The sequence below is a fragment of the Lactuca virosa genome, chromosome 1, assembly GCF_052849685.1.
Source record: "Lactuca virosa cultivar CGN04683 chromosome 1, Lactuca_virosa_CGN04683_v6, whole genome shotgun sequence".
NCBI classification, from domain to species: domain Eukaryota; kingdom Viridiplantae; phylum Streptophyta; class Magnoliopsida; order Asterales; family Asteraceae; genus Lactuca; species Lactuca virosa.
The window spans coordinates 6,889,538-6,914,995 of record NC_136426.1 but is presented as its reverse complement, the minus strand read 5'-3'; the positions used below and the strand labels follow the sequence as shown (position 1 = coordinate 6,914,995).

At 39.8% G+C, this 25,458-nt stretch overlaps 3 protein-coding genes across 3 annotated transcripts; all 3 read right to left on the bottom strand.

Annotated features, from left to right (window-relative positions):
• Window positions 1-716: 716 nt before the first annotated feature.
• LOC145110954 (uncharacterized) lies at window positions 717-2,287 on the bottom strand. The gene is made up of 3 exons (XM_079047267.1): window positions 1,291-2,287; window positions 941-1,086; window positions 717-854 (listed from the first exon to the last, which is right to left on the bottom strand). The coding sequence occupies exons 1-3, from the start codon at window positions 2,285-2,287 to the stop codon at window positions 717-719; spliced, it is 1,281 nt and encodes a 426-aa protein (XP_078903393.1).
• A 6,617-nt stretch (window positions 2,288-8,904) lies between these two features.
• Window positions 8,905-9,887, bottom strand: LOC145110947 (uncharacterized). Its single transcript, XM_079047262.1, has 2 exons — window positions 9,443-9,887; window positions 8,905-9,368 (listed from the first exon to the last, which is right to left on the bottom strand). Exons 1-2 carry the CDS (start codon window positions 9,885-9,887, stop codon window positions 8,905-8,907), a joined length of 909 nt encoding a protein of 302 aa, XP_078903388.1.
• Window positions 9,888-10,374: 487 nt separating this feature from the next.
• On the bottom strand, window positions 10,375-11,417 carry LOC145110936 (uncharacterized). The gene is made up of 2 exons (XM_079047253.1): window positions 11,112-11,417; window positions 10,375-11,022 (listed from the first exon to the last, which is right to left on the bottom strand). Exons 1-2 carry the CDS (start codon window positions 11,415-11,417, stop codon window positions 10,375-10,377), a joined length of 954 nt encoding a protein of 317 aa, XP_078903379.1.
• Between the last annotated feature and the right edge of the window lie 14,041 nt (window positions 11,418-25,458).

Genomic DNA, 25,458 nt, shown 5'->3' with positions numbered 1-25,458 from the left:
GGCTAAATAGTTGGGGGTAGTTTATGGTTTTTGGTGGTATAGATGCTCTCCCTTTTTGTAAACTTGGGGTTGGGGATATGAAGATCTTCTGTGGTTTTTTGTGGGTAGAATATAGGTTAGTATTTGTATGGATGTAAATGCCCTTGTCTAGTAAATGCCCCTGTAATTTAAGCTATTTTTGTATGCCCCATGTACTTTTGTATCTAATGGAAACAAGCATCTTTCTGTTACTATACTTTTGTTCCACTGAATTGTCTTGTTAAGTGCAATTGAATACTGATAAAAGGCAATAGTTATTGTGGACCAAAACAATTGAATATAATGCATATCACATGGGTACAACAGGCAAGTGAACATAGATTATGGACCAATACAAGTAAAAGACATTGGGTATTGTATTCAAATGAGGACCACACATATAAAAAGGAACATCACATGGGATCGACATCCGGATTGAAAGTGATTGAGTTTTGGGAGGAGTGTATATTTGTGGACCAACATAAGAATTGAATACTGATAAAATAGTACCATCACATGTGATATTAGAACAATAAGTCATAAAGACAAATTACATAGGGTTCAAAAGACACAAATGTTGCATCCATGTGAAGTTAACAAAAGGTTCAAAAGACACAAATGTTCCCCATGCAGCAACAACATAAACTAGTACATAACATAAAGGTTCAAAACACGACACATGTCTAAAGAGACAAATCCTAATCTATATCCACTGCATTTGTTGTTGAGCTGCCTTCACCATTTTTCCCATACACTGCTTTTGCAAGTTTGGTTTTCAAAATTCTCTCAGAAGGCTTTCTTGTTCTAACAGCAACCCCTACGTCCCTTGCTTTAACCTATAAATAAGAAAATTACCATATTACCCTTCCATTCAAAATACTTGAAACGGTATTAGGGGTATACTTGGAAAGTTTCAAAATACCTTTTTCTTTCGAACACCATGCACTCCACCACCTTCACCACCATGCACACCTCCTGCACAACCATTCACTGATCCATGCACACCTCCTGCACCACTATTTACTGATCCTTGCACTCCTCCTACACCACCATTCACTGATCTTTCACCTACAGATTCTTATAGAAGATAACGTGTCAATAATTTAGATTTACAAATTTGCTTTGCTCAAATAACAACATCATTTCAATATACCTGTGTAGTCTTTGTTATCTTTTCTCTTTTCACTCCGAGCTTAACTGGCTTATTTGTTGTGGGGCAAGTCACCTTGTTGTGGTCAGGCATATGACAAGCACTGCACACAATGGGTTTACCCTTATTTGATACCTTATGCTTCCCCATTTTCTCTGTCACATCTCTCTTCCTTTTTGTTGCAGGTCTTGCAGGCATCCTTCTTCTTTGGGAAGGTAAGAGTGGGGTGAATGATGCCTCTGGGCACATGTTACTACCATTCATAGGCAAGATATTATTCAAGTATGTTTTATTGTAATTTGATCTACAAAAGATAGGATCCACATAGGTGTCCACATCCATATTCAGAAATAAGATTGTAACAACTGAATGGGCACACCCATATCTATTTAGTTTCCATAACCTACAAGAACATGTCCTATTGTCAAGATCCACATCATAAGCTTGTCCTTCATTTCTTGTCTCAAACTTGTTTAGTCCACTTGGGAGCACTTGCCAGTGCCTGGCTTCAATCTTTAAACCATCCAATAACTGCCTTATTGCAGAACTTACATCCTTTGTCCATTTCTTGTGTTTCAAGTTAAACATCCTCTCCATGATATATAACCTTAACTCCTCCAACATAGTGATTATTGGTTTCCTTATGGCGTCCACAATTACTGCATTAAAGCTCTCAGAAAGACCATTCTCCACTGCAACACATGCCCTACCTACCTCATAAAATGCTCTTGACCAGGTATTTGGTTCCTTTTCCATCAAGTAGTTATGGGCTTCCGGACTTAATCTTTCAATTTCTTTCATGAATACATTGAAAGATTGTGGTGTTGTTGTATTGCAAGCCTTCCAAAAAAGGTTCTCAAAAATAGCCCTTACAAACCTTTTCTTAAAATTTGCAACAATGTGCCTTGCATATTGTCGATGCTCAACATAAGGAAGCACCTCCTTAACTGCCTCCATAAGACCCTTGTGTTGGTCAGACATTAAGGTGAACCCAGTGCCCATACCTAGTTCAAGATCATCTCTCAGCAACTCCAAAAACAACATGCAGTTTTCCTTATTCTCAACACACACTATTGCCCATGTAACTGGCAATATGTGGTTGTTAGCATCTCTACCCATAGCACACAATTACTACCCATTGCATACATCCTTAAGGAAACATCCATCTATCCTTAACACCTTTCTACAACCTTCTAACCAACCAGCTTTCACTTTAACAAAACATACATAGAACTTACTGAAGTAATTCAAACCATCAGGCATGCATTAGACATCCATTTTGATTGTTGAACCTGGATTGCTTCTTTTAATTTCCTCCCCATAAGACCATAATTTTGCATAATGCTCAGTAAGGGTCCCCTCAATAAGATTCATGACATGTACCTTTGCTCTTCTGCATTGACTTAAACTAACTTGTATTCCAAACTTCCTGATGACCTCCAATCTCAATTGTCTAATTGTTAACTTTTGTCTATTCAAAATTTCCTTATTATAATGTTCTCCTATCCAAGAGTATGTGACAATTGATCATACTTTGTAGTTTCTATCACAATTATGCTGAATCTTCAATGACTTGATTTGAAATGACACCTCCTGCCTCATCCATGTAGCCCATAACCTGAATGGGCAAGCTCCTTTGCAACACACCACCAACAACCTTTTACTGTCATTATTCTTGAAGCATATTTGGTATCCATTTGCCACAACATAGTTACATAACATATTTTTCAGCTGCTTTGGACTTTCAAATTTCATCCCAAGAACAGGTACTTGGCTTTTCCATTGCAAATCAGGGTTGAAAATGGAATGGATCTCAACATCTTCTTCTTCAACTTCATTGTCACCAGTATCACCTTTTGGAGGACATAACTTACTAAGAAACTCATCCCCACTTGTCTTGTTCAAAGGTATTTTGTCAATGTCAATTACTTCATCTTCAAGACCTATATTGGGATGGGTTTCATCAGGGACAGTGTTTCCTTCATTTCTAGGTACACCATCATCTTTAAGGCCACTTACATTATCTTCACTAACAACCAGATTCATGTCATCATCCCACCATTCCTCCAACCCACTCCCATTATGATCAACATAAACTGAAATTTCCCCGTATTCATACTCGGTATCTATAAACTGGGCAAAATCCAAATCATCTACAATGGGGCGGATCCCTCTAGATAAAGGGATGTTAGGTAAGCAGTAGTAGAGGTTTTGAAAATCTTCCCCAATAGCTCTATCAAGAAAAGTAAAAAAAAGTCCCTTACATCCATACCTGCCCAATCAACATCAGTGAAGAGGAAGTAATTCCCACCAACATATCCAGAAGGATGTCGAACAAATACACCATTGTAGTGTAGATGAACTCTCAGATATACAACTTCGTTATCGTTCTCAGCCATGCAGCAGTGAAATAATATTCAAAGAGCAGAATACCTTCGACAGCAGCATTATAATCTCAATAGTGGCTAAGATGGTTAAAAACCCTAGTTCAAATCTTCATTCCTCTTCTTATAAGACGTACGACTAAGGAAAATGAATTAAATTTTTTTACCCGTTTTTACACTTTGGAATAACACACTTGGCACAATTAATAAATGACCACCTAAGTCAACGACCACGTCACCTATTTTACCGGCTAAATAAATTCGGAAATGAATAAGGGTATGAGAGATATGTAATTTTTTGAGACAAAAACCCTTTTTTTACCGTCTTTCTAGTTTTCCTTAATTTGAGAAACTATATTTCTTACCTATCTATATCTATATCTCTCTCTCTCTCTCTATATATATATATATATATATATATATATATATATATATATATATATATATATATATATATATACTATTATATAAAGCATATTGTGTGTTTCTTGAAATTTAAGAGGTACAAAACCCAATACATTATATACAATCATATTATGCTTATTGTTTACTACACATATAATTTATAATATTTCCTTTAATTGACTCTAAAAAAACCGAACGTATACATTTCATTAATTGTAAAAATTAAACAAAAATAACATTTCTCCCATTTCTCTGTAACCTCACATTTTCTTTCAATCCAGTACCCTTAAACCCTAATCCGAGAGGTGTCGTCCCTTCCCTCTTCCTCATTTCTCCCACACTAGCATCGCATCCGAACTCCGTCTCAACAATCTCTCTTCAAGGAACACTAATTTTTCGTCAACGAACCACCACCAGAATTGTGAACGACCATCGACTACTACCCTGCTCGAACTTTTTTTATTGGAACGGCCACCGCTGCCTCGCAACCTACCGTGTCAATGCCTGTTTGTTCTTCAGATTGATCACGTAAGCATGCCCTTCTCCTCTCTGTAATTGGAACTTCGATTTTATGATTATGGCTTTTCCTCTCTGATAGTTTAAGAACTAATATACTCATTAATTAAATCTGTTTTTGAATTTTTGATACTGACAATATGGCATTTATTCTCGCATTGTAGCTATTTGATAAAATGCTAGGAGAACTATGAAAACGCCAAACAGATTCTTAAGGAATTTTGAGACCTAATGTGCTGAATTGCATATGAAAATTCATAAAAGTGTTGAGCCTAGGTATATACCTAAGGAGGCCATCCATGAAGACTTTAGGTCTTTAAATAGGGTGCAACACCCTAAAATTAGGGTTTCCTTCCCTGCCGCCAACACGCCGTGTTGAGACACCACAACACGTTGTGTTGATCTTAATGAGAACCACACTTTTCCTCAACGATACACGCCGTGTTGGTGCCTCCAACATGCTGTGTCCAGTCCTCAAAATGGGATTAATTCCTTACAAATGCTCCTCAAGATTTTGGGTGTTACAACTCTCCCCCACTTGAATTAGATTTCGTTCTCGAAATCATTCCTTACCATCCCAGGCACCCAGACAGCCTGAAGAATGCAACCACAGCCCCGTACACACACACAGCATTCCCATGACTACTGAACCCAACCATAGCATAACTCTCCAAACCCGATGATGAATGAATCATTAATCCCTTGCAAAAAACCATTTTTACCTTACCTGAAACCTGAATTCTGAAGTCTCAATTTGGTGTGACTCACTGACTGACCACCCATACTGAATCACAACCATGCCAAAACCTCATTGAATTCAAGACCAAACAAAACGCTCCCAACCCTTGATTATCTTGATGCCTCCATAAGGACAAAATCACCAACCATATACCGTTGTAGAAAACTTATGCTTGACAGAAGATTCAGATAATCCTTCGAGTAAATGACTCATCCCTGCAACGGTTAGACTCAGACGAGAGCTGCGCAACAGAGTCAAATCATTTACTCTGAGATTATCCAATCCAAGCTGCAAATGTCATACCATATTTTCTGATTAACAAGCGACTCCACATACGAATCCCAAATCACTAATACCACCTTGACTTACCTCGATGCCCCCTAGCTGCTTTCCAAAAGCAACCGAGACCTCCCTCGTCCTAGTTTTCCTGCCACTAACTGAAACACCGGTTTCCCTCCTGGCCACTTAGTCAAAAGACGCACACAATCGCCCCATGCGACTTCCGATTTGAAAGCCTCATCTGCCAATAATTGCTCAAGCTATCTTGCCACTTATGGTTCCAATCGATCATAATAACTCGACAAACCTAACACCACCAAAACCAATGCTAAAAGTGAGTGCTATAAGACCAACTGTAGTCTTATATCACAACTGACCCCCAACGACCTACCACTTCCTGGTTCCGTCCATGTTGTGGTCTTCCCGCAGCCTTACGAACTGACCCACCCTGGTCTAATCCATCCGAAGGAATCCATGACCAATCATATAAAGAAATCCATCTGAAGATCCGAAACCCCATGCTTGCTTGACCCCACACAAATAGAACCAAATTAAAACACAAGATCCTGATCTACCAACAAAATTGAAACCATACTTTACCCTTGAACCCTTATCCCTATTCTTATCCCACTCGATAGAAATCTTGCACAAAACACTTGCGATTCCCAACTCGAGATCTCACTCAAAAACCAACCCGATACTCAACTCATAACCCGAAATCCACATATCTGCACTTGCATTTCACTCGAAAACTTCCGATTCACAGCAACCCCTCGCTAATCTGGGGTATAGAGATTCCCAAACCATCTCTAAGACTACTAGTCTCCGTAACGACCTAAAAATCAAGGGTAAAATCTTCGTTTTTAATATATGATACTACGTTTTATAACATCAAGTTACTTATGCGTTTACGTAACACCAATACATAACCAATTTGTAAATTACAACTAACATATCTCTATTTGAAGAATAGTAGATATTATCGTCTAAGGAATTACTTGTGACTAGATCCATGAAGTAATATCTAAGAGTTGGTATATCCAATACTCTAAATCCCTATTTTCAAAGTACTCATGAATATTGTGGCAATTCTAATTGCAATGTCTTAACCTCAATCGACAATCTACAATCAATTTGTGACAGTCTTAATTAACTACTTACTTCCTAATGTATGAACGACTGTGGGGTTCAAATAATTCAAATTACTCAGGAAGTATAAACATGCAAAAAGAAACAAAATAATAAATAATTGAATAAGGCAGTATGATACTCATAAATAATTCTCAATTATTCATTCACCAATTCAATTACATTTATTTTGTTATATGTTTCTAAATATCACCTAACTACTAAAATTAATGTCATCTCTTAGGCCAATGCTCCTAGCATGCTGGTAATGTTTGACTATGTTCAAAGCTTTTGTGAAAGGATTTGCAACATTATCTTCCGATGATACTTTCTTCATCAGAAGATGTCCTTCTTCTACTCGATGTCAAATATAATGGTACTTTCTGTCGATATGTTTGGATTTGCCATGATCACTTGGTTCTTTTGTTGAAGCAACCGCGCCTGCATAATCACATAACAGCTCCATCGGTTCCTGAATAGCTGGAACGACTCCAAGATCTCCAATAAAGTTCTTTAGCCAAGCTACTTCCTTCGATGCTTCACTCGCTGCAATGTACTCTGACTTACATGTGGAATCAACCACTGTGTTGTAACGCTTGATATTCTCCAAGGTATTATTTTTATATATGTTGGATTAATTAATTGAATTGGTTTGGGCTTGGACCCATTGGGTCCTTATGATTGGGCTGAGGAGTGCCATACGCGGGGCGCACCATTCTAAGTACGCGCAGCGTACTCATGAGATATGGACGCGGCTGCCATGAGTGTACGCGCAGCGTACGCATGCAGCCCCCAAAATCCTAAAATTAGGGATGATCCCTATATAAATTACATTATGCCTTAAAGCCCAACCATCCTCTTATCCTTAAGCTACTCCCACGAAACCCTAATACATATTTTGTGTGTTCTTGATCTTGGAAGGCCTTTGGAGAGCATTTTGGTATTTGGATCCATTCTCCAAGGAAGTGAAGAGAAAAGCAAGGTGGTGGTTCAGAGGAGAAGTTATAGATCTGGGATTGTTGCTTCATTTCAGACCTTTTCAAGGTATAAAGTCTTGAACTTGATCATTGAGTTCTTAGATCTTTTATGTTGAGTTTTTGGACCATTTTGGTCCTAATAATGGAGCTTTATGGTCCTAAATCCGTTTCTAGGCTTAGGGTTGCCACCGTTGGTGCTATTTGAGTCCCTAAGACAAAAAGTTGCCATCTTGAAGGTCTTCATGGGTTCATTCAAGAGTTATGCCAATTTTCATGGAAGTAGATTGCTATACTTTGAGTTTGTGTTCATGTGGGTCATATAAAGTCACCAAGTCAGTGACTTTATGGATTAAGACGTTGAAGAGGACTTGGATCTGTGATTTTAGCCTTTGGAATAGAGTACTAAGTGTTTAATGGTATACGTGGCTTATCAGAGTAGTATGTTGGGCGTACAAGCCCGTACGCACAGCGTACAAGCCATGCAGCCTGTACGCTTAGCATATAGATGAGTACGCCCCGCGTACTCACTGGATTTGGGCTTTGCGTCTTTTGGGCCATTCCTTGGACTTTGTTATTTTGGGCTATAGTGGGCCATCAGAAATCAGTTATTTTGGGCTAAGAGTATGTTGGGCTTAAGAGAATACCCATTTGAGGAGTTGCTCCCCCATTTAATAAGAACACCCAGCCAGACTGCGAACAAAAGTTGTCTTGGTCTGTTTGAAAGCTGGCATCACTGTAACCAGTCACTCTAAATGTATCACTGCTGCTAAGAACTAGGAACATGCATTTTGTTTTTCGTAGATACTTAAGAATATTCTTCACTGCAATCCATTAGGCTCTGCCAGGATTTCTCTAAAATCTCCTAACCATACTCAAGGCATAAGACACATTAGTATGACTACATGTCATTGCATACTTGATCGATCCTAGACCCGAAACATATGGAACTCGACTCATGTCAACTATCTCTTCATCAATGCTAGGACTTTGAGTCTTAGGTGCTGTTTGTTTTTACGAAGTGAAAATGTCTGAAGTCTGCGGACCACCTCTGCAGCCTTCTTCAGCAGAAGAGGTGGACCAAAGTGCTGCAGACTGTAATGAGAAACATGTTTGTTTTTTTAACATCTGCAGACTGCTGCAGATATTAAAAAATTTAAAATAAAGTAATTTAATAAACTGAAGATAGTTTTTTAATACCAAAAATTTAATAATAGTAGTCTTAAAACATTGAAATAAAATTCAAACAACCAAATTAGTCTTATAATAACATTTTTAAATAAAATTCATAGAACCAAACTTTAATAATTTTCATTCCATATTTTGCATCAATTGTTCGACAATTTCATCTCGTAACTGGGTCATATATTCACGGTCCGCTGCAGTACCATATGTTGGAATCTCATCTTCATCATTATCAACGACTGCATTGTTATTCCGAACCGAGACATTTGGTTCATCATATCGTGCAAAAAACTCATCACATAGTCCCTCTCTTCTTATAAAATTATGAAGCGCAAAACATGCTAGGGTAATGTTTCGTTGTGTAACCAACGAGAATGGTGCCATCCTCTTCAATATAGGGAATCGTGCTTTCAAGACACCAAAAGCCCGCTCAATGACATTCCAAAGTTTTGTGTGTGCATGGTTAAATTTTTCTTTATTCGTTAATGCACGTCTTCGACGGAAATCTCCAAGCCAATACCTCACATTACGGTACGGTGCCATAAAACCTTGAATGTTTGCATAGGCGGCATCACAAAGATAATATTTAACTGTAAAAAAACAAAAAAACAAGTCATTTATTTTTCAAGCTAAGATAAAACTATTTAAATAAGCATAAATTTACCTGGTGGTGGAAGCGGGAATGGTGCATGTGGATTTGCTAATGCTTCTGATAAAATTCTAGAATCGTGTGCTATCCCATCCCAATCGGCCACAACAAACGTAAACATCATGTTGAAGTCACATATTGCCAATACGTTTTGGTAACAATCGCCTTTTCCCCTACTTCTATATAAATCCCGTTTGTTTGCAGGGACAACAACATGTATCAAAGTGCCATCAAGTACACCAACTGCTCCCTTGAACACCCGCCGTAGCCTCCTATTATGTCCCGGAATGTTTGGATTCGGATTAAAAGAAGTTGGCACTATAATGTCATGTGCGAAAAGCAACATTTTGTCCAACACTTCATGAAAAAACTTATGAATTGTTTGCTTTGAGTGTTGAAATCTCCGCTTGATAATCACATAACGTTGGTTATGACCGATCATCATCAAAAACATAGCCATCTTCTACTCAACCGACACATGTTTGCTATCCTTTAACGCGTAGTTTACTCTAAAATGAGCACATAGCCGAACAAATGATTCACGGGACATGCGTAGCACTTCAAGACATTGTAGAGGATTACGGTGAAGTAACTCTAACGTAAATTCATGTCCCGTCATTTCCGAATCGTTGTCCCGCACTCGTTTGACACCCCTCTTCCAAAAGTAGCGGACGTACAAGTACATAAGAATTATGAGTAGTATCTTTTTGTCGTGATCCATTACAAACCTATTAATCAACAAAACATAACATAACATAAGATAAAAACATAACATAAATCTCAAGTACAAAAAAACATAAAATAAATTTCAAGTAGCAAATAACCAAAAAACATAACCATATAGTTCGAAAAACTAAAAATAACATTCAAGTAGCAAATAACCAAAAAACATAACCATATAGTTCCAAAACATGCAATTAAAACCTAAACAACTCAAACATATAAAGTTAACGAATAATCTTTCCATCCTTTAAAACTCCCAAACTTGTAGCTGTCATCTCAATCCATCCTCTTAATATTCGTGGATCATTAGGCAAATTTACCCACATCTCTCTCATATTCATGGTCCCTCCAAAAATGTGATACACAGCAAATCGTAGAGGGTCTATTGGGTCTAACTCGAGCAACTCAAGCTTCTCTAAACATTGGGGAATTGTTGGCCCTTGAGTCAAATGGAGTAGAGCTTTTTGCATCTCCAGTGCTAAATCATCAACAGTAATAGAAGCTTTAGGCGAGACAGAAGAAGGTGGATCAGGTGAGGCACTAGGAGCTCGAGGTCTAGGAGTTGAGGGTTTAGCCCTTTTGTTGGGGTTACCAGAAGGTGAATCAGCAGAAGGTGAAGCAGTAGAAGGTGGAGGCTGAGTAAAATGCTCACTAGTATGATTGGAAAAGAAATCATCCTCATCTATGTTAATGGAAGGGGCGTCCATAAGATGTAGTGGTGCGACATGGAAAGAAGATGATCCATGTCTCGATGGTGTTTGGGATGTGGCATAGCTGAGATTACCAGATGCACTGTTTCCATCAAAGAGTTCTGCACAAAGCTCTGGAAACAATAATGGGACAGTTTTCAAAGAAGCGGCTTTCGGATGTCCCTAAACGTAATCAATGTAACAAAAGTAATATAAGAATAAATGGCAACTATATAAACAAAATACATATAAATATGTGTGTGTATATATACCTTTTTAAAGTCCTCCCACTCCTCATTTGTTAAGTTAAAAGTATTTGTTTGTGGATTGTAAAGGTTTCCAGTTTTGTTTTTTAAGTATAACCATCCTGTGTATTTGGCTTTAAGGTTATCATAGGCGTTTTTTAATTGTCGTTGATTCAAATCCATGCCATACTTTTCCTTAATGGTTGTTCCTAACTTGTGCCATGATTGTTTGTGCAAACTCAAACCTTTTCTACCCACGGTTTGTACTTCTTCAATACAAGTGAGCAATAAGCATTTTGTTTGCTCATTGGTCCATGTATGTTTATCTCCCATTGCTAATAACAAAAAAAATATAGAATACATACTTTAGCAACAAAGATTAATCATATTTCAACATAATCAACAAATACGTTTAGCATATTGAACAATTTAAGCACAAACTTGCAAATAAGCATAAACTTGATCTCCATTCAAGAAATACAAGTGATAACAATTCAACAAATAAGTTAAAAAAAACCATTTGGGCTAATGATTTCAGCATATAAACTAGCATATGAGTTTATGATTTCAGCATATAAGTATATGATTTCAGCAAGGATTATGATTTTACCCAACATTCATAACAGTTCAACACAAAAATTCATGAACCTAAACATAAATCATGGCTCTAATTAAAGAACAAAACACAAACTCCTAGAATTATAACAAAGCACTAAAGCTGAATTTTAACTCAATTTATGGCTCTAATATCTCTAACTGCTAGAATTATAACAAAACACAAACTTCTCTCTTATAGATCATGGTGGATCTGTTGAAAAACAGCCAATTATGCCCTTATGAAACCATTAAAATCATGAGATTATCATCTTTTTCTTCAATCTTATTTCACAGTTTCAGAAAAATGAATAATTCAAAGTTTCAAAGTTATTTCACAGTTTCAAAGCTTATTTCACAGCTTCTCTCTTCAATCTTATTTCACAGCTTCAATTTTATTTCACAGTTTCAAAGCTTATTTCTCAGCTTCTTCATATTTAGGTACTCAATTAAGAAATCAGGAAAAAAAACTAACCTGTTGATGTGATGTTGAAGACGATGGCAGATGGAGGATGGGACAGCGAAATCGGCGAGCAGCAGCAGCAACCGGCGAGCAGCAGCAGCAGCGAGCGGCGAGCGGCGACCGGCAGCGGTGAGCGGCGCTGGGATTTCTTCCGGTCTTCAACAGCGTCGACGCCAGGAGAGAACGAAGGAGGACGTTGCGGCTATGCTTTTGTCCGTGTCTTTTTTTTTGTTATTAGGTTTAGAAGTGGTGAGAAGAGGCAAGCCCAATGCTGTGTGGGGAAGAGGACGGGAAGAGGTTTTTGAGCCCGAAGCCTTCTAAAAATCAAACTGCTGCAAACTTAAAAGTGTTGCGCGTGTGCTGCACCGCGCAGTATTAAGAGGTTAGAAGAGGATTTAAAAAAAAACAAACACAACCTTACTCAACTTGATGGTACTATGAATAGGCAATTCTCCTTTCTTTGAATTATCCATACTTAAATGATTTAGTATTTTATCCAAATAGGTACTTTGGCTAAGACCAATAAGATGATTCTTTCTATCAGGATTAATCCTTATTCCCAGAATATAGGTTGGTTCCCCTAGATCCTTCATAGCGAAACACTTTCCAAGCCAAGACTTAACTTCCTGCAAAGTTGGAATGTTGTTTCCTATAAGGAGTATGTTATCAACATACAACACTAGGAAAGTTACTATACTCCTACTAGCTTTGACATATACATAGGACTCATCTTTTTTTTTCTGGAGAACCTAAACTCTTTGACTTTCTCATGGAAGCAAAGATTCTGGCTGCAAGATGCTTGTTTCAATCCATAAATGCATTTCTTAAGCTTATACACTCTATCATGAAACTTGGCATGTATAAAACCTTCTGGAGGACTCATGTAGACGTCCTCATATAACTTCCCATTAAGGAACACGGTTTTAACATCCATCTGCCAAATTTCATAATCATGAAATGCAGTTATAGCAAGCATAATCCTGATAGAATTTATCTTAGCTACTAGTGAAAAGGTCTCATCATATTCAATCTCGTAGGTTTGAGTAAAGCCCTTTGCAACCAGCCTAGCTTTGAAAGTGTGTATTTTCCCATCCATGCTGGTCTTCTTCTTGAAGATCCATTTGCACCCAACTATCTTTCGACCAGGTACATGATCAACCAAGTTCCACACTTGATTATCATACATGGACATAATCTCACTCTCCATTGCCTCTTTCCATCTAGCAGCCTCAGGGCCTACCATTGCTTTCTTGTAGTTAGTTGGCTCATCTAAATTTACCAATGTACGATCACTGATAAACATATCACCGTCTGACGTAATATGGAAACCATAGAACACAGGTGGCATGCTAACCCTACTGGATCGACGAAGAGGTAATGAGTTGTCAACTGGTTCAACTGGAATTTCTTCCTCAAGTTGAGTGCTAGTGTTGTTAGAGGTTCCTTTATTGGATGACTCTTAAATTTCTTCAATATCAATAGCACTCCCACTGTCCTGTTTGAATATGATTTATCTCTCTCTCACGCGAAAAACTACTCTTCTAGCTAAAAAAACCATGTTCTTACTAGGTTTATAGAACAAGTAACCAAAGGAATTTTGTGGGTAGCCAATGAAATAACACTTCTCGGCTCTAGGTTCAAGTTTGTCATGGGTCTCTGATCTTACGAGTGACTCACAACCCCAGACCTTGATATGTGCGAGCGAGGGAGATTTCCATGTCTGTATTTCATGAGGTGTTTTGGAAACCTTCTTTGTTGGAACAAGATTCAAGATATGGGCGGCTGTCTCTAAGGAATACCCCCATAAATGAATAGGAAGAGAAACTTGACTCATCATGGAATTAACCATATCTAGTAAGGTTCGATTACGCCTATCATGCACACCATTAAGTTGTGTTATGGTGGGAATCAATTGTGAAACAATTCCATATTCCTTAAGATAGTCGTGGAACTCAACACTAATATACTCACCACATCTGTCAGATCTAAGCATCTTTATCTTCCTACCCAATTGATTCTCGACTTTGTGCTTAAAATCTTTGAACTTTCAAAGGTTTTTGATTTATGTTTGTTCAAGCAGATATAACCATATCTGCTATAATCATCTGTAAATGTCATGTAATATCGATTAACATCTTTTGTGGTGGATCTGAATGGGCCACATACATCTGTATGGATGAGGTCCAATAACCCTTCACCTCTTTCACATGATCCAGTGAAAGGTGATTTTGTCATCTTGCCCAAAGACAAGATTTGCATTCATTATTTGTCCTAAGATCAAATGATCCCAGCACTCCATCCTTTTGGATTTGGGCAATGCGTTTCTTGTTTATGTGCCCAAGACGACAATGCCACAAACATGCTTTGTCCACACTGTCACAACCCGAAAAATTTATTCTTATAAAGTCAACTTTGGTCAAACTTATTTCTTCCATTATCTTAAATTAGATGGATTATTGGTTTATAAGTTTTGAAGCCTTGTCACTAAGTGATTTATAGTTTGGAAGGGAAAAGCCTTAGGAATCGAGAACCCTCGCATGGACCACAAAACCCTCGCAGCCATGAGCCTCCGGAGCCGTGAACATCCGAGCCATGAACTTCAGACCGTGAACCCTCAGTTCACGACCGTGAACCCTCAGTTCACGACCGTGAACTCCTCGGCCGCAAACTACCCCTTATATATATGAGATGGATTCATTTTTCATTCATTTCTCTTCTTTTGGCCGTGATCCTCCCATTCTATCTCAAGTATCATCCTCAAGAAACACTCTTTTCTTCTCTTAAACACCCCTTTTCTTTTGCATCTTCTTGGAATACAACAAAGGGCCTTCAAACACTTGCCAATCGACAAGATCTTCAAGTGTTCTTCACATCTTTGGGCCGTGAACCACTCATAGGGTCGTGAACCCTTCAACTTGGGTTGTGAACACTCATGTGTTCTTGGGCCGTGAACTCCATTTCAGCCTTCCAACTTGCTTCTAACACTCCTTTGGTGAGTTATTATTGCATCCTAGGTTGTTTCCCAATCGCCTTTGTAGTTAGATTCACTAATTTCATGCATATATGTATCATTATATGTCACTTAGGACTCGTTTGTGCTTTGGGACTTCACTCGTGGAACTTATAATTCTATATCGAATCTTCAATTGAATTACCCACATAAGGTGAGTTTATACCCCTATAATCTACCTTTTAAATGATTTTAGGGGGGGGGGGGGAATACAAGTATAACACAAGAAATATTGTGTGAAAAATATAAATTGCTTAATATGTCTTTCTTACCTTTACAAATGTATTTAAAACTTGAAACTTGTTAAAACATGGAAAACAAGCTTATAAGCTATAAGTTAGTTTATGAAACAAAGGAAATATTTTTGCAAACTTATCTATTATTTATCAAAAAGGATTTTCGCATTTATTACTTATAAAGTCGTTAATCTAACTTGTGAGACACGTCTTCGAGTACTCATATAAGTACCAGCAGAAGTCTACCCTTATGACCAGAGTCTCCTGAGGGAGAGCGTGAGTTTGTGTATAGATCTATACGAGATTGACAATCCCGCACCTCGCTGTTAGCTACAGCCGGACCGACAGGTCTGCGGGTGACAAATGTCATATATTTTTCGATGCCTACAAAACGTCGTGTTTAACCGGTCCAATTAGTATGGTCATAAAACTCACAAATAGATAAAAACGATATATTTACGTAGTAATATACTTTTCATGATCAGTCTCAAGGGATATTAACTATGTGCTTACTTAGTATGTACCACAAGGTTAGATAAAACTGAAGTCCGGTAGACAGTGGAATGTGTGATTTCTGCCTCATTTCCTGTTCCTTGTTTGGTTGTGGAAACAATAACATTCATTACCGAAAACACCATTCTTTTAAGGTAAACAGTTTCCGATAGAACTTTATGAAAACAATAACATTCATTACCGAAAACAATATTTCACAATAGAGTAGTGAAACTAGAAGCTCGTTTATAAAAGGTTTAATACTTATTAAACTAGTATAACATAAAGGACCTCAAATGGTTAACTCTATAATACCTTAGTTTATACATCAGAGTTATATATAATTAATATCTGATAGGCAGTAGAATGTGGGACTTCCGCCTCATTTCCTGTTCCTTGTTTGGTTGTGGGCTTAGGGCAGATTCACACATTTAACTGTCCGTTCAATATTAGGTTATATATAACTAGTATAAACTAAGTGATTATGGAAGGAACTATTGTGGTTATCATTTTAGTAAAGAAAATATATGATTTTCTTAAAGAATATTTTCATCAAATGTCAAAGAACTATTATGTCACACCCCCAAACCAGAACGGTGGAAACGTTCAGGGGCGGAGGACGTCATGTACAGTATCACAACAATGCATAATAGTAAACAAGCAACAACATCATCCATTGCATTAATAATATAATTTTAATACAAGTGTGTTCTGTAGTTTATAAGACACCAAAAATTAATAATCAAAATAAAGACGAGTCTTGAAAGCTCCGTCTTCTCAAAACCTGGTCATCGGTACCTATCTACTGGTGACCTGAGAATACAAGTTATTTTGAAAGCGTAGATCAGCATTAAAGCTGGTGAGTTCATAAGTAATTTAGTGTCGTTGTTTGTATAAGTTTGAAGAAAGTGCTTGTAAATGTTAGATGTAAAAGTTTGTAAGTGTTTGATGTAAATGTTTGTAAACTTCCTAGAAAATCTTATATTTTCTACTAAAGTAGTCTTCTACCAAGACTTAACCGTTTCTTTATGTTTGTTCTTTTGTAAAAGTGAGTATTTTCCCAAAGTATGACTATCATTACCAAAATATAGTTTTCATTACCGTTTATGTGAGAAGATCACAATGTGAATGAAATGGGAAAAATAAAGATGTACTGTAGTTTTAACTAGGTGTACGGCCACTTGGGTGTACGGCCAGGTGTGTACGGCCATGGAGTGTACGGCCGTACACTCCTTGAAGAAGTTGTCAAAAAGTGTGGTCCAGGGCTCTATCTTGCATCCTCTAAGTGTTTTTGATCTTGTGTTGGAGTATCACATGAGTTTGAGGCCAAATATGCCCTAAAAAAGGGGTGTACAGCCACATGAGGTGTGTACGACCGTACACTCCTTGAAGTTCTTGCTTTCGACCATTTTTAAGGTGAACATGTAGTAAGTAACAAGCATAGGAAGAGGTACTTACGATATAGAAACCTTTAGGGGTGTTTAAGGTCCAAGAACTTAGTAGGTGTTCTTGGTGTTCTTGGTGAAAATGAAGAACACTTGAAGATCTACCCAAAAAGAGTAATTTCATGGATAAAATCAAAGGTTCATACAATATCAAGAAGGATAAACACAAGGAAATTCAAGGAGTTCTTACATTTCTGATGATCCAGATGATGGAAGTTGAAGATAGTTGAGAGAGAAATCCGAGTTCTTGGCTTAGGAGTGTGAAAAGAGTTGAATGAAGGCTAAGTCTCACATATATATGTGAGAGTGTACGGCCAGGAGGGGGGTGTACGGCTGCACACCCATATGTACGGTCGTACACTCCTCATGAAGGAGTGTTTGGCCCGATTTTGCTACTATGAACTTTGAGAACTCACTTATATACCCTAACTTTGAAGGTACTAGGCTTAGAACACTCAAACGGACTCTAAACCATGCTAAAAGATAGCATAAACGAGTCTAACTTTGATTGAATTGAACGGTTGTACTAGATAGAAATTTCGGGTTGTCACATCATCCCCCCGTTAGAGAGAATTTCGTCCCGAAATTAGAGTTTAAACAATTAAGCTATTACAAATAACTAAGTAAAAAGATGAGGATATTTCAGTTTCATTTGATCCTCGCATTACCAAGTGAATTCAGGTCCTCGCTTGGCATTCCAGCGAACCTTCACTATGGGGATACGACTTTGCTTCGTTTGCTTGACCTCTCAGTCCATGATCTCTACTGGTTCTTCCACGAAGTTGAGGCTCTCGCTGATCTCGATCTCGTCGAGTGGGATTACAAGAGTCTCGTCGGACAGACACTTTTTCAAGTTCGAGACGTGGAAAGTAGAATGTACGTTACTGAGTTCGCGAGGTAGTTGAAATTTTTAAGCTACAGGGCCGATTCTAGCGAGAATCTTGAAAGGCCCTACGTATCTTGGATTTAGCTTTCCACGCTTTCCGAAGCGTATCCAGCCCTTCCAGGGTGAGACCTTCAATAGAACACGGTCGACCACCTGGAATTCCAAAGGTTTCCTTCCCTTGTCTGCGTAGCTTTTCTGTCGGTCTCTAGAGGCTTTCAATCGCTCACGAATTTGAACGATCTTCTCTATCGTTTCCCGAATGATTTCCGGACCCGTGAGAGTGCTGTCAAGAACTCGTCCTTTAGCTAACTGAGTGTCGCCCACCTCAGCCCAACATAGAGGGGATCTGCACTTAAGGCCATAGAGGGCTTCGAATGGAGCAGCCTTTATGCTCGTGTGATAACTATTGTTGTAGGAAAATTCGACAAGGGGTAAATGAGTATCCCATGCCTTCCCAAAGTCTATCACGCAGGCTCGCAACATATCTTCTAAAGTTTGAATAGTTCTCTCACTTTGCCCGTCAGTTTGCGGATGGTAGGCTGTACTCATGTCCAGCCTAGTTCCAAGGGAACTTTGTAGCGACTGCCAGAACCTCGAAGTGAATCTACTATCTCTATCAGAGATAATGTGTATGGGAACACCATGCAGTCGTACGATTTCCGTAATGTATGTTCTAGTTAGTTTCTCCATCTTGTCAGTCTCTTTGATAGGCAGGAAGTGTGCGGACTTTGTTAACCTGTCTACGATCACCCATATGGTATCGAGACCACCCGTTGTCTTGGGCAACTTGGTTATGAAGTCCATTGTGATCCGCTCCCACTTCCATTCGGGTATCTCCGGTTGCTGAAGTAAACCTGATGGTTTCTGGTATTCGACCTTGACCTTGGCGCAAGTAAGTCATTTACTCACGAAGGTAGCAATCTCTGCTTTCATGTTAGGCCACCAGTATAGCTTTTTAAGATCCAGATACATCTTATCTGAACCTGGGTGGATGGAATATTGAGTGTTGTGCACTTCGGTCATGACCAAGTTTCTGAAACCACCGTGTTTCGGTGTCCGGATCCGATCCATGAGATATAAGGCTCCGCCACCCTTAACTACTAAGTTCTTATCCATCCATCTCAGGGATTCAACCGCCACTTTTTTAGGCTTCAAGGCTTCTAGCTGAGCCTCCTTAATTTGTGTGGACAAGTGTGAATGGATAGTCATAGTCAATGATTTGACTCTACGACCAGAGTATTCTTTCCGACTTAGGGCATCAGCTACTACGTTGGCCTTGCCTGGATGATAACGAATTTCACATACGTAATCACTGAGTACATCGACCCACCGTCGTTGTCTCATGTTGAGCTCCTTCCAGTCAAATATGTGTTGTAGGCTTTTCTTTTCTGTAGAGATAGTGCTTTTTGTACCGTACAGGTAGTGTCTCCAGATGTTCAGAGCAAACACCACTGCTCCTAACTCAAGATCATGTGTAGTGTAGTTGACCTCGTGTGTCTTTAGCTGTCTTGAAGCATAGGCGATGACCTTACCTCGTTGCATCAGAACACAGCCAAGCCCTTGGTTGGATGCATCGCAATAAACCACGAAGTCTTCTATCCCTTCTGGGAGGGATAGTATCGGTGCGCTGTATAGGGCTCGTTTTAAAGTTTGAAACGCTTTCTCTTGCTTCTCTTCCCAGTCAAAGGTCACGCCCTTCTAGTTCAATGTTGTAAGGAGTTCCGTAATCCGAGAGAAGTTCTGAATGAACTTGCGATAGTAGCCAACGAGGCCTAGAAATTGACGGATTTCTGTAGGCGTCTTCGGTGCTGACCAGTTCTCAATGGCTTTGATTCTGGATGGGTCCACGTGAATTCCCTCTTCGCTGACCACGTGACCCAAGAATTCGACTCTTCAAATCCAAAATTCGCACTTCGAGAACTTCGCATAAAGCTTCTCTGATCGCAATGTTTCCAAGACCTGACGTAGATGTTGACTATGCTCTTCCTTACTACGAGAGTGATAAGTATGTCATCGATGAATACAATGACGAACTGATCCAAGTAAGGACGACACACCCTATTCAATAAGTCCATGAATATTGCGGACGCATTGGTCAATCCGAACGACATCACTACAAACTCGTAGTGTCCATAACGAGTTCGGAAGGCTGTCTTCGGGACATCCTCCCCTAGCACTAGTAACTGGTGATACCCGGATCTCAGATCTATCTTTGAAAAGTAATTCGCCCCTTGCAGTTGGTTGAACAAATCGTCTATGCGAGGCAGAGGGTATCGATTCTTGACGGTTAGTTTGTTCAGTTCTCTGTAGTCGATGCACATACGGAACAATCCGTCTTTCTTATTGACGAACAAGACCGGTGCTCCCCAGGGTGAGAAACTTGGTTTAATAAAGCCCTTGCTGAGCAGTTCGTTAAGTTGACCGGACAGCTCCTGGATCTCTGCTGGTGCTAGACGATAGGGAGATTTCGCTACTGGGGTAGCCCCTGGAACTAATCGATTCTGAACTCGACTTGACGTTGTGGAGGTAATCCTGGTAGTTCTTCTGGAAAGATGTCGGAAAAGTCGCGGACTACTGGGATGTTCTTTATGTCTTTCGTCTCTTGGCTCACATCGACAACATGAGCAAGGAATGCGCGACATTCCTTTCGCAAGTACTTCTGGGCTTGTATGCTCGAGATGATACGAAGGCTTGTGTCGGGTTTGTCGCCGTAGATAATTAGGATTTCGCTAGACGGCAGATTAAGGCGAACAGTCTTCTCGTAACACATGATGTCGGCACGATGACGACTCAACCAATCCATGCCGATAATGACGTTGAAACTTTTAATGGAGACCGGCATGAGATCGATTGGAAATGAATGGCTATCTAGAGTTAGTGTACATCCTATGTATATGCAGCTAGTACTCTCTGTCTTTCCGTTAGCCATTTCTATAGTGATCGGTTCTTTAAGTGCACATGATTTCTGTTTAAGCAAGTGAGCAAATTTCTTGTTCACGAAACTCCTCTCCGCTCCACTATCAAATAGTATGCATGCATATGAGTTATCGAGGAGAACTGTACCAGTGACCACTGTGGGGTTGGCAATTGCTTCCTCGTGGCCTATAGCCAAAACTCTTGCCACATCGCCGACATTCCCTGCCTTCGGGCAATTCCTTTTGTAGTGGCCCACCTCGCCACAACCGTAGCAAGCCTGGCCCACACCAGCGCCGGGGACTTGGGTGATTGGCTTTGCCGGAGCCTTGCAGTAACGGGAAGTGTGCCCTTTCCTGTTGCAGTTAGAGCACTGCATTTCCCGGCAGAGTCCGGTATGGTGGAAACTGCATTTGTTGCACTTCGACAAGTTTCCAGCATACTACTTCACTGGCGCAGCAGCAGTAGGTGCTATTGCAGCATGAACAACTACGACCTGCTGCTTTTTGGCAGCTTTCTGCGCAGCGTTCTTCTTCTTGTCATCCCAGAACTTCCGCTTGTTGTCAGCGGCTTTGGAGGGTTTTGAGATGGCTAGGGTTGTTGTTGTTGACGGGGTGCGGACTCCATGGTCAATGAGCCGTTGTGCCAACCGTTTGGCACTGTCGAAGGTAGTGGAGTTTGAAGCTAGGACATTCCCCTGAAATGGAGGCACCAGCCCCCAAATGTACCTTTCCTCCTTCTTCGCTTCAGAAGGGACCATTCCCGGACATAGCGCTACCAGATCCCTGAATCTGGCAGTGTAGGAGACTATGTCGGAGCCCTTCATGGTTAGGGTCCATAGTTCCTGCTCCAGTTTCTGGACTTCGCCCCTCGGGCAGTATTCCTTGATCATGAGCTCCTTAAGAGCTTCCCAGCCCATAGCATTTGCCACTATAAGAGTTAGTGACTTGACATGGCTATTCCACCATGTCAGGGCTCGGTCCGCGAAGGTGCAGGAGGCAAATTTTAATTTGCTCCCTTCCGGACAGGAAAAGATCTCAAAGATCGATTCCGTCTTCTCGAACCATTGCGAGAGGGCAATGATTCCGCCAGTCCCATTGAAGTTCCTGGGTTTGCAGCTGGTGAAGTCCTTGTACGAGCACTCCCTAGAGCGCACTGGAGCATCACCATGAGTGGAATGCACATTAGTTCCACTCCCACTAGTACCGGTAGTGGTGAATTGTGCTAAGGTTGCCGTAACAGCCGCATTTACCGCAGCTTTGATTGCTGCCGGATTGTATTGTGGAGGAGGTGGTGGTTGCGTTGGAGTTATCGGAGTAGTGCGTCTCGCTGATCGACGGGGAGGCATCTTGAAGCTATAAGTTTAAAAGAATGAATATATTGATAAGAATTCAATAGAGAGAATGATGAGAGTGACTCATGGACTAACGCTCCATAGCCCAACAATACAAGTGAAAGTATGATTGAATAGAGATCTAGTACTAGAAGGATGAAAACATTTGGATCATAATTTCCTTGAGATTAGATACCTGTCAATAATATTGGTATTACAGATGTAACAAGTTCGGGGAAAAATGACCTAGGAGTAGGTCTTACATCAAACCAGGATAGGAAAATTTTGACAACATAAAGACCTAATAGACTGAAAGTTCAAGGTCTTAAGATACACAGGAAATTACAGGGAAAAGTGCTACTTAGAGTCTAGATAAGAAGGCTATTCCTTTAACCAAAAGAAAGGATGAGCAGAGCATCTCCTACTGGCGACGGGAACCCCTTGGGCGAACCCTTAAGTCATCCAGCTGACGCTCCATATCAAGAAGGCGTCCTTCATACACTCGTTGGCGTACGCGGTGCTCTATGACTTCAGCCTGAGTCACAGCTAGTTCTTGTAGTAGAGACTCATTGTCTCTTTCAGCTCTCTCACGAGTATCTTCCAGACGACGAATGCGGACAATATTAACCCCCGCATTGGCATCAACTTCTGCGATTCGGTTGAAGGCTGTCCTACCCTGTATTTCATTACGAGCAACCCTGCGGACCAGAATAGGCAGGACTATGTCTGCTGAGCCTCCTTCGCTCACGTTGTAGAAACTTCTGTGTCCGTTGTATGGCATGGGTTGACCCTGTTCCCGACTCCATGTTTCCAAACTTTTCAGCCACAGAGGCATCGGGCCTTGAAAAGCCGAACAAGGGTTAGGATTTGGGCTTGGAGCTACCAGGGGTGGATCGTTGACTTCTGGCTCGGAGTCAGAATTCTCCGGGAAGTTCTCTACGAAGTCATCATCCAATGGGATTGCAGGTTCCTCTTCTGGTTCATCGTCGAACCATCCACCGTTACCTTGGTTGGGAAAGTACGGGTCTCGGGGGATATGGAATCCAACCATGTTATCTATGCGAGAATAGGGGTAAAAGAAATAATTAATAGACGTACTATTTAAGATAATTATAAGATGATCCTTACCGGTTGCTCCAACACTTGCGTAGTGCATACAAGTCATATGTAACCAAAATAGGATAGACCTTCGAATAAGTGATCCTAACTCTAAGTCCACAACCAAACAAGGAACAGGAAGTAAAGCAAAGATCACAGATTCTAAGTCTATGACACCTTATGTCACACCCCAAAACCTTATGTCGAACTGAGGAGGTGGTGGTGGTGGAGTGTTGTCGTTCCTTCTGATGGGTCTTGGTCGGGGAGGCATCTTGTTCTAGAAATCAATCAGGAAGAAGAGGATGGTAAGTCCTCGAGATATATAAAACAAGATATATCTCATCCTGATAATAAAAGTATACTACCGAGCGATAAGCATAGAACGGTTACTAACACAAGTAAGTTATCGCTTAAGGAAGAAGAGGTAGCAACGCTTAGAGTGAATCTGTATACTGAGTTTGGCTCTAGCTAAAATACTCCTATAGTATTTTATGTGAGATGATTTTGGTAAGTTTTAGGCCTGTTGTAACACCACAGTCACTCCCAAGCACATGTTGGTCATGTCTCGACTGAATATAGTTGATCAGGCTATATTCACCCTAGACATGATTACATAACTGCCCAGGTTTAACCGCAGCGTTCCAACATCCAAATACTTTTTGTTTTGTTCTACTAGCGACACGAATTTTGTTATGTATGCATGCTCGTATACTTTTTATAAAAATACTTTATATTTTGAAAGTATACTTTTAGCGTAGAGCACTTAGGCCCCTTAGTGTTTATAGTTGTATACCACGTAAGGTTCGGTATACTAGTTCGCTATAAACAAGGGCTTTGATACCAATCTGTCACACCCCAAAACCGGAATGGCGGAAACGTTCTGGGGTGGAGGACGTCATGTGTAGCATCACAACCAATGAATAATAGCAGTCATAGCAACTCAACCATTACAGTGAATAAAAATGTTTACATCAGTTTGAAACTTTGTCTGAAACTTTGTTTGAATTACATCCAATAGCTATGTATAGTAAAAACATAAAACTCTTATTGCTCCAGTTCCTCAAAAATCCAGCAAGTACCTGTTTACTGATTTCCTGAGAATACAAGTAGTTTGAAAGGGTATCAGCATAAAGCTGGTGAGTTCATAAGCGGTGGTTTGTAATGAAAATCGTTGATGAGTTCGTAAAAGTGTTTTGCATTGTTTCAATAAAATCTGATATTTTCTTTAATGAAGATGTAGTGTTCTCAATTCTGTATGAAATCGTGAATGTTTGTTACTGAAAACTGTAGTGGTGCGTGAAAGTAATACTTCATGTGACTAGCAAATGCTAATCACGATGCATAAGTATTTCGTACGTGAAACCATTGTATGTTCAGTTCTATTTGTAAACTCTGAAAGTTTTCCAGTTGTAGTGTGTATTAGTTCTATTTAGTGTAAATAAAACTGTTGAAGGGTGTCAAGTAGTAAACTAAAGGTGATTTATATATATTGTGAGTTGTATAACCATGCTTGATATGACTAGAGACCTTTCCAACGTTCTTCAGGCGTCGAGTTAAATGACATTTGTACATCCCAGGCGTGCCCGCCTAACTGTGGCTAGCAGTTCAGATGTGGGATTGTCAGTCCCGAATAGATCTATTCACAAATCTCACGCTCTCCCTCCAGGAGACTCTGGTTATACTATGATAGGATTTATCCCTGTACACCTACGGGTACAGTAGTGAAGTAGCGCCTCACAGTATCGTACAATCTAGTTTACATGTAGTGTAGTAGCGTTCTACCATAGTGAAAATCCGTATGCAGTGATAATTACAGTTATGAATACCATGATAAAGTGGTGATGTAAACTGTAAACTGTTTCTGTCTTAGTGCATATGTTCAGTAGTCAAAGTTTTGTACTTGT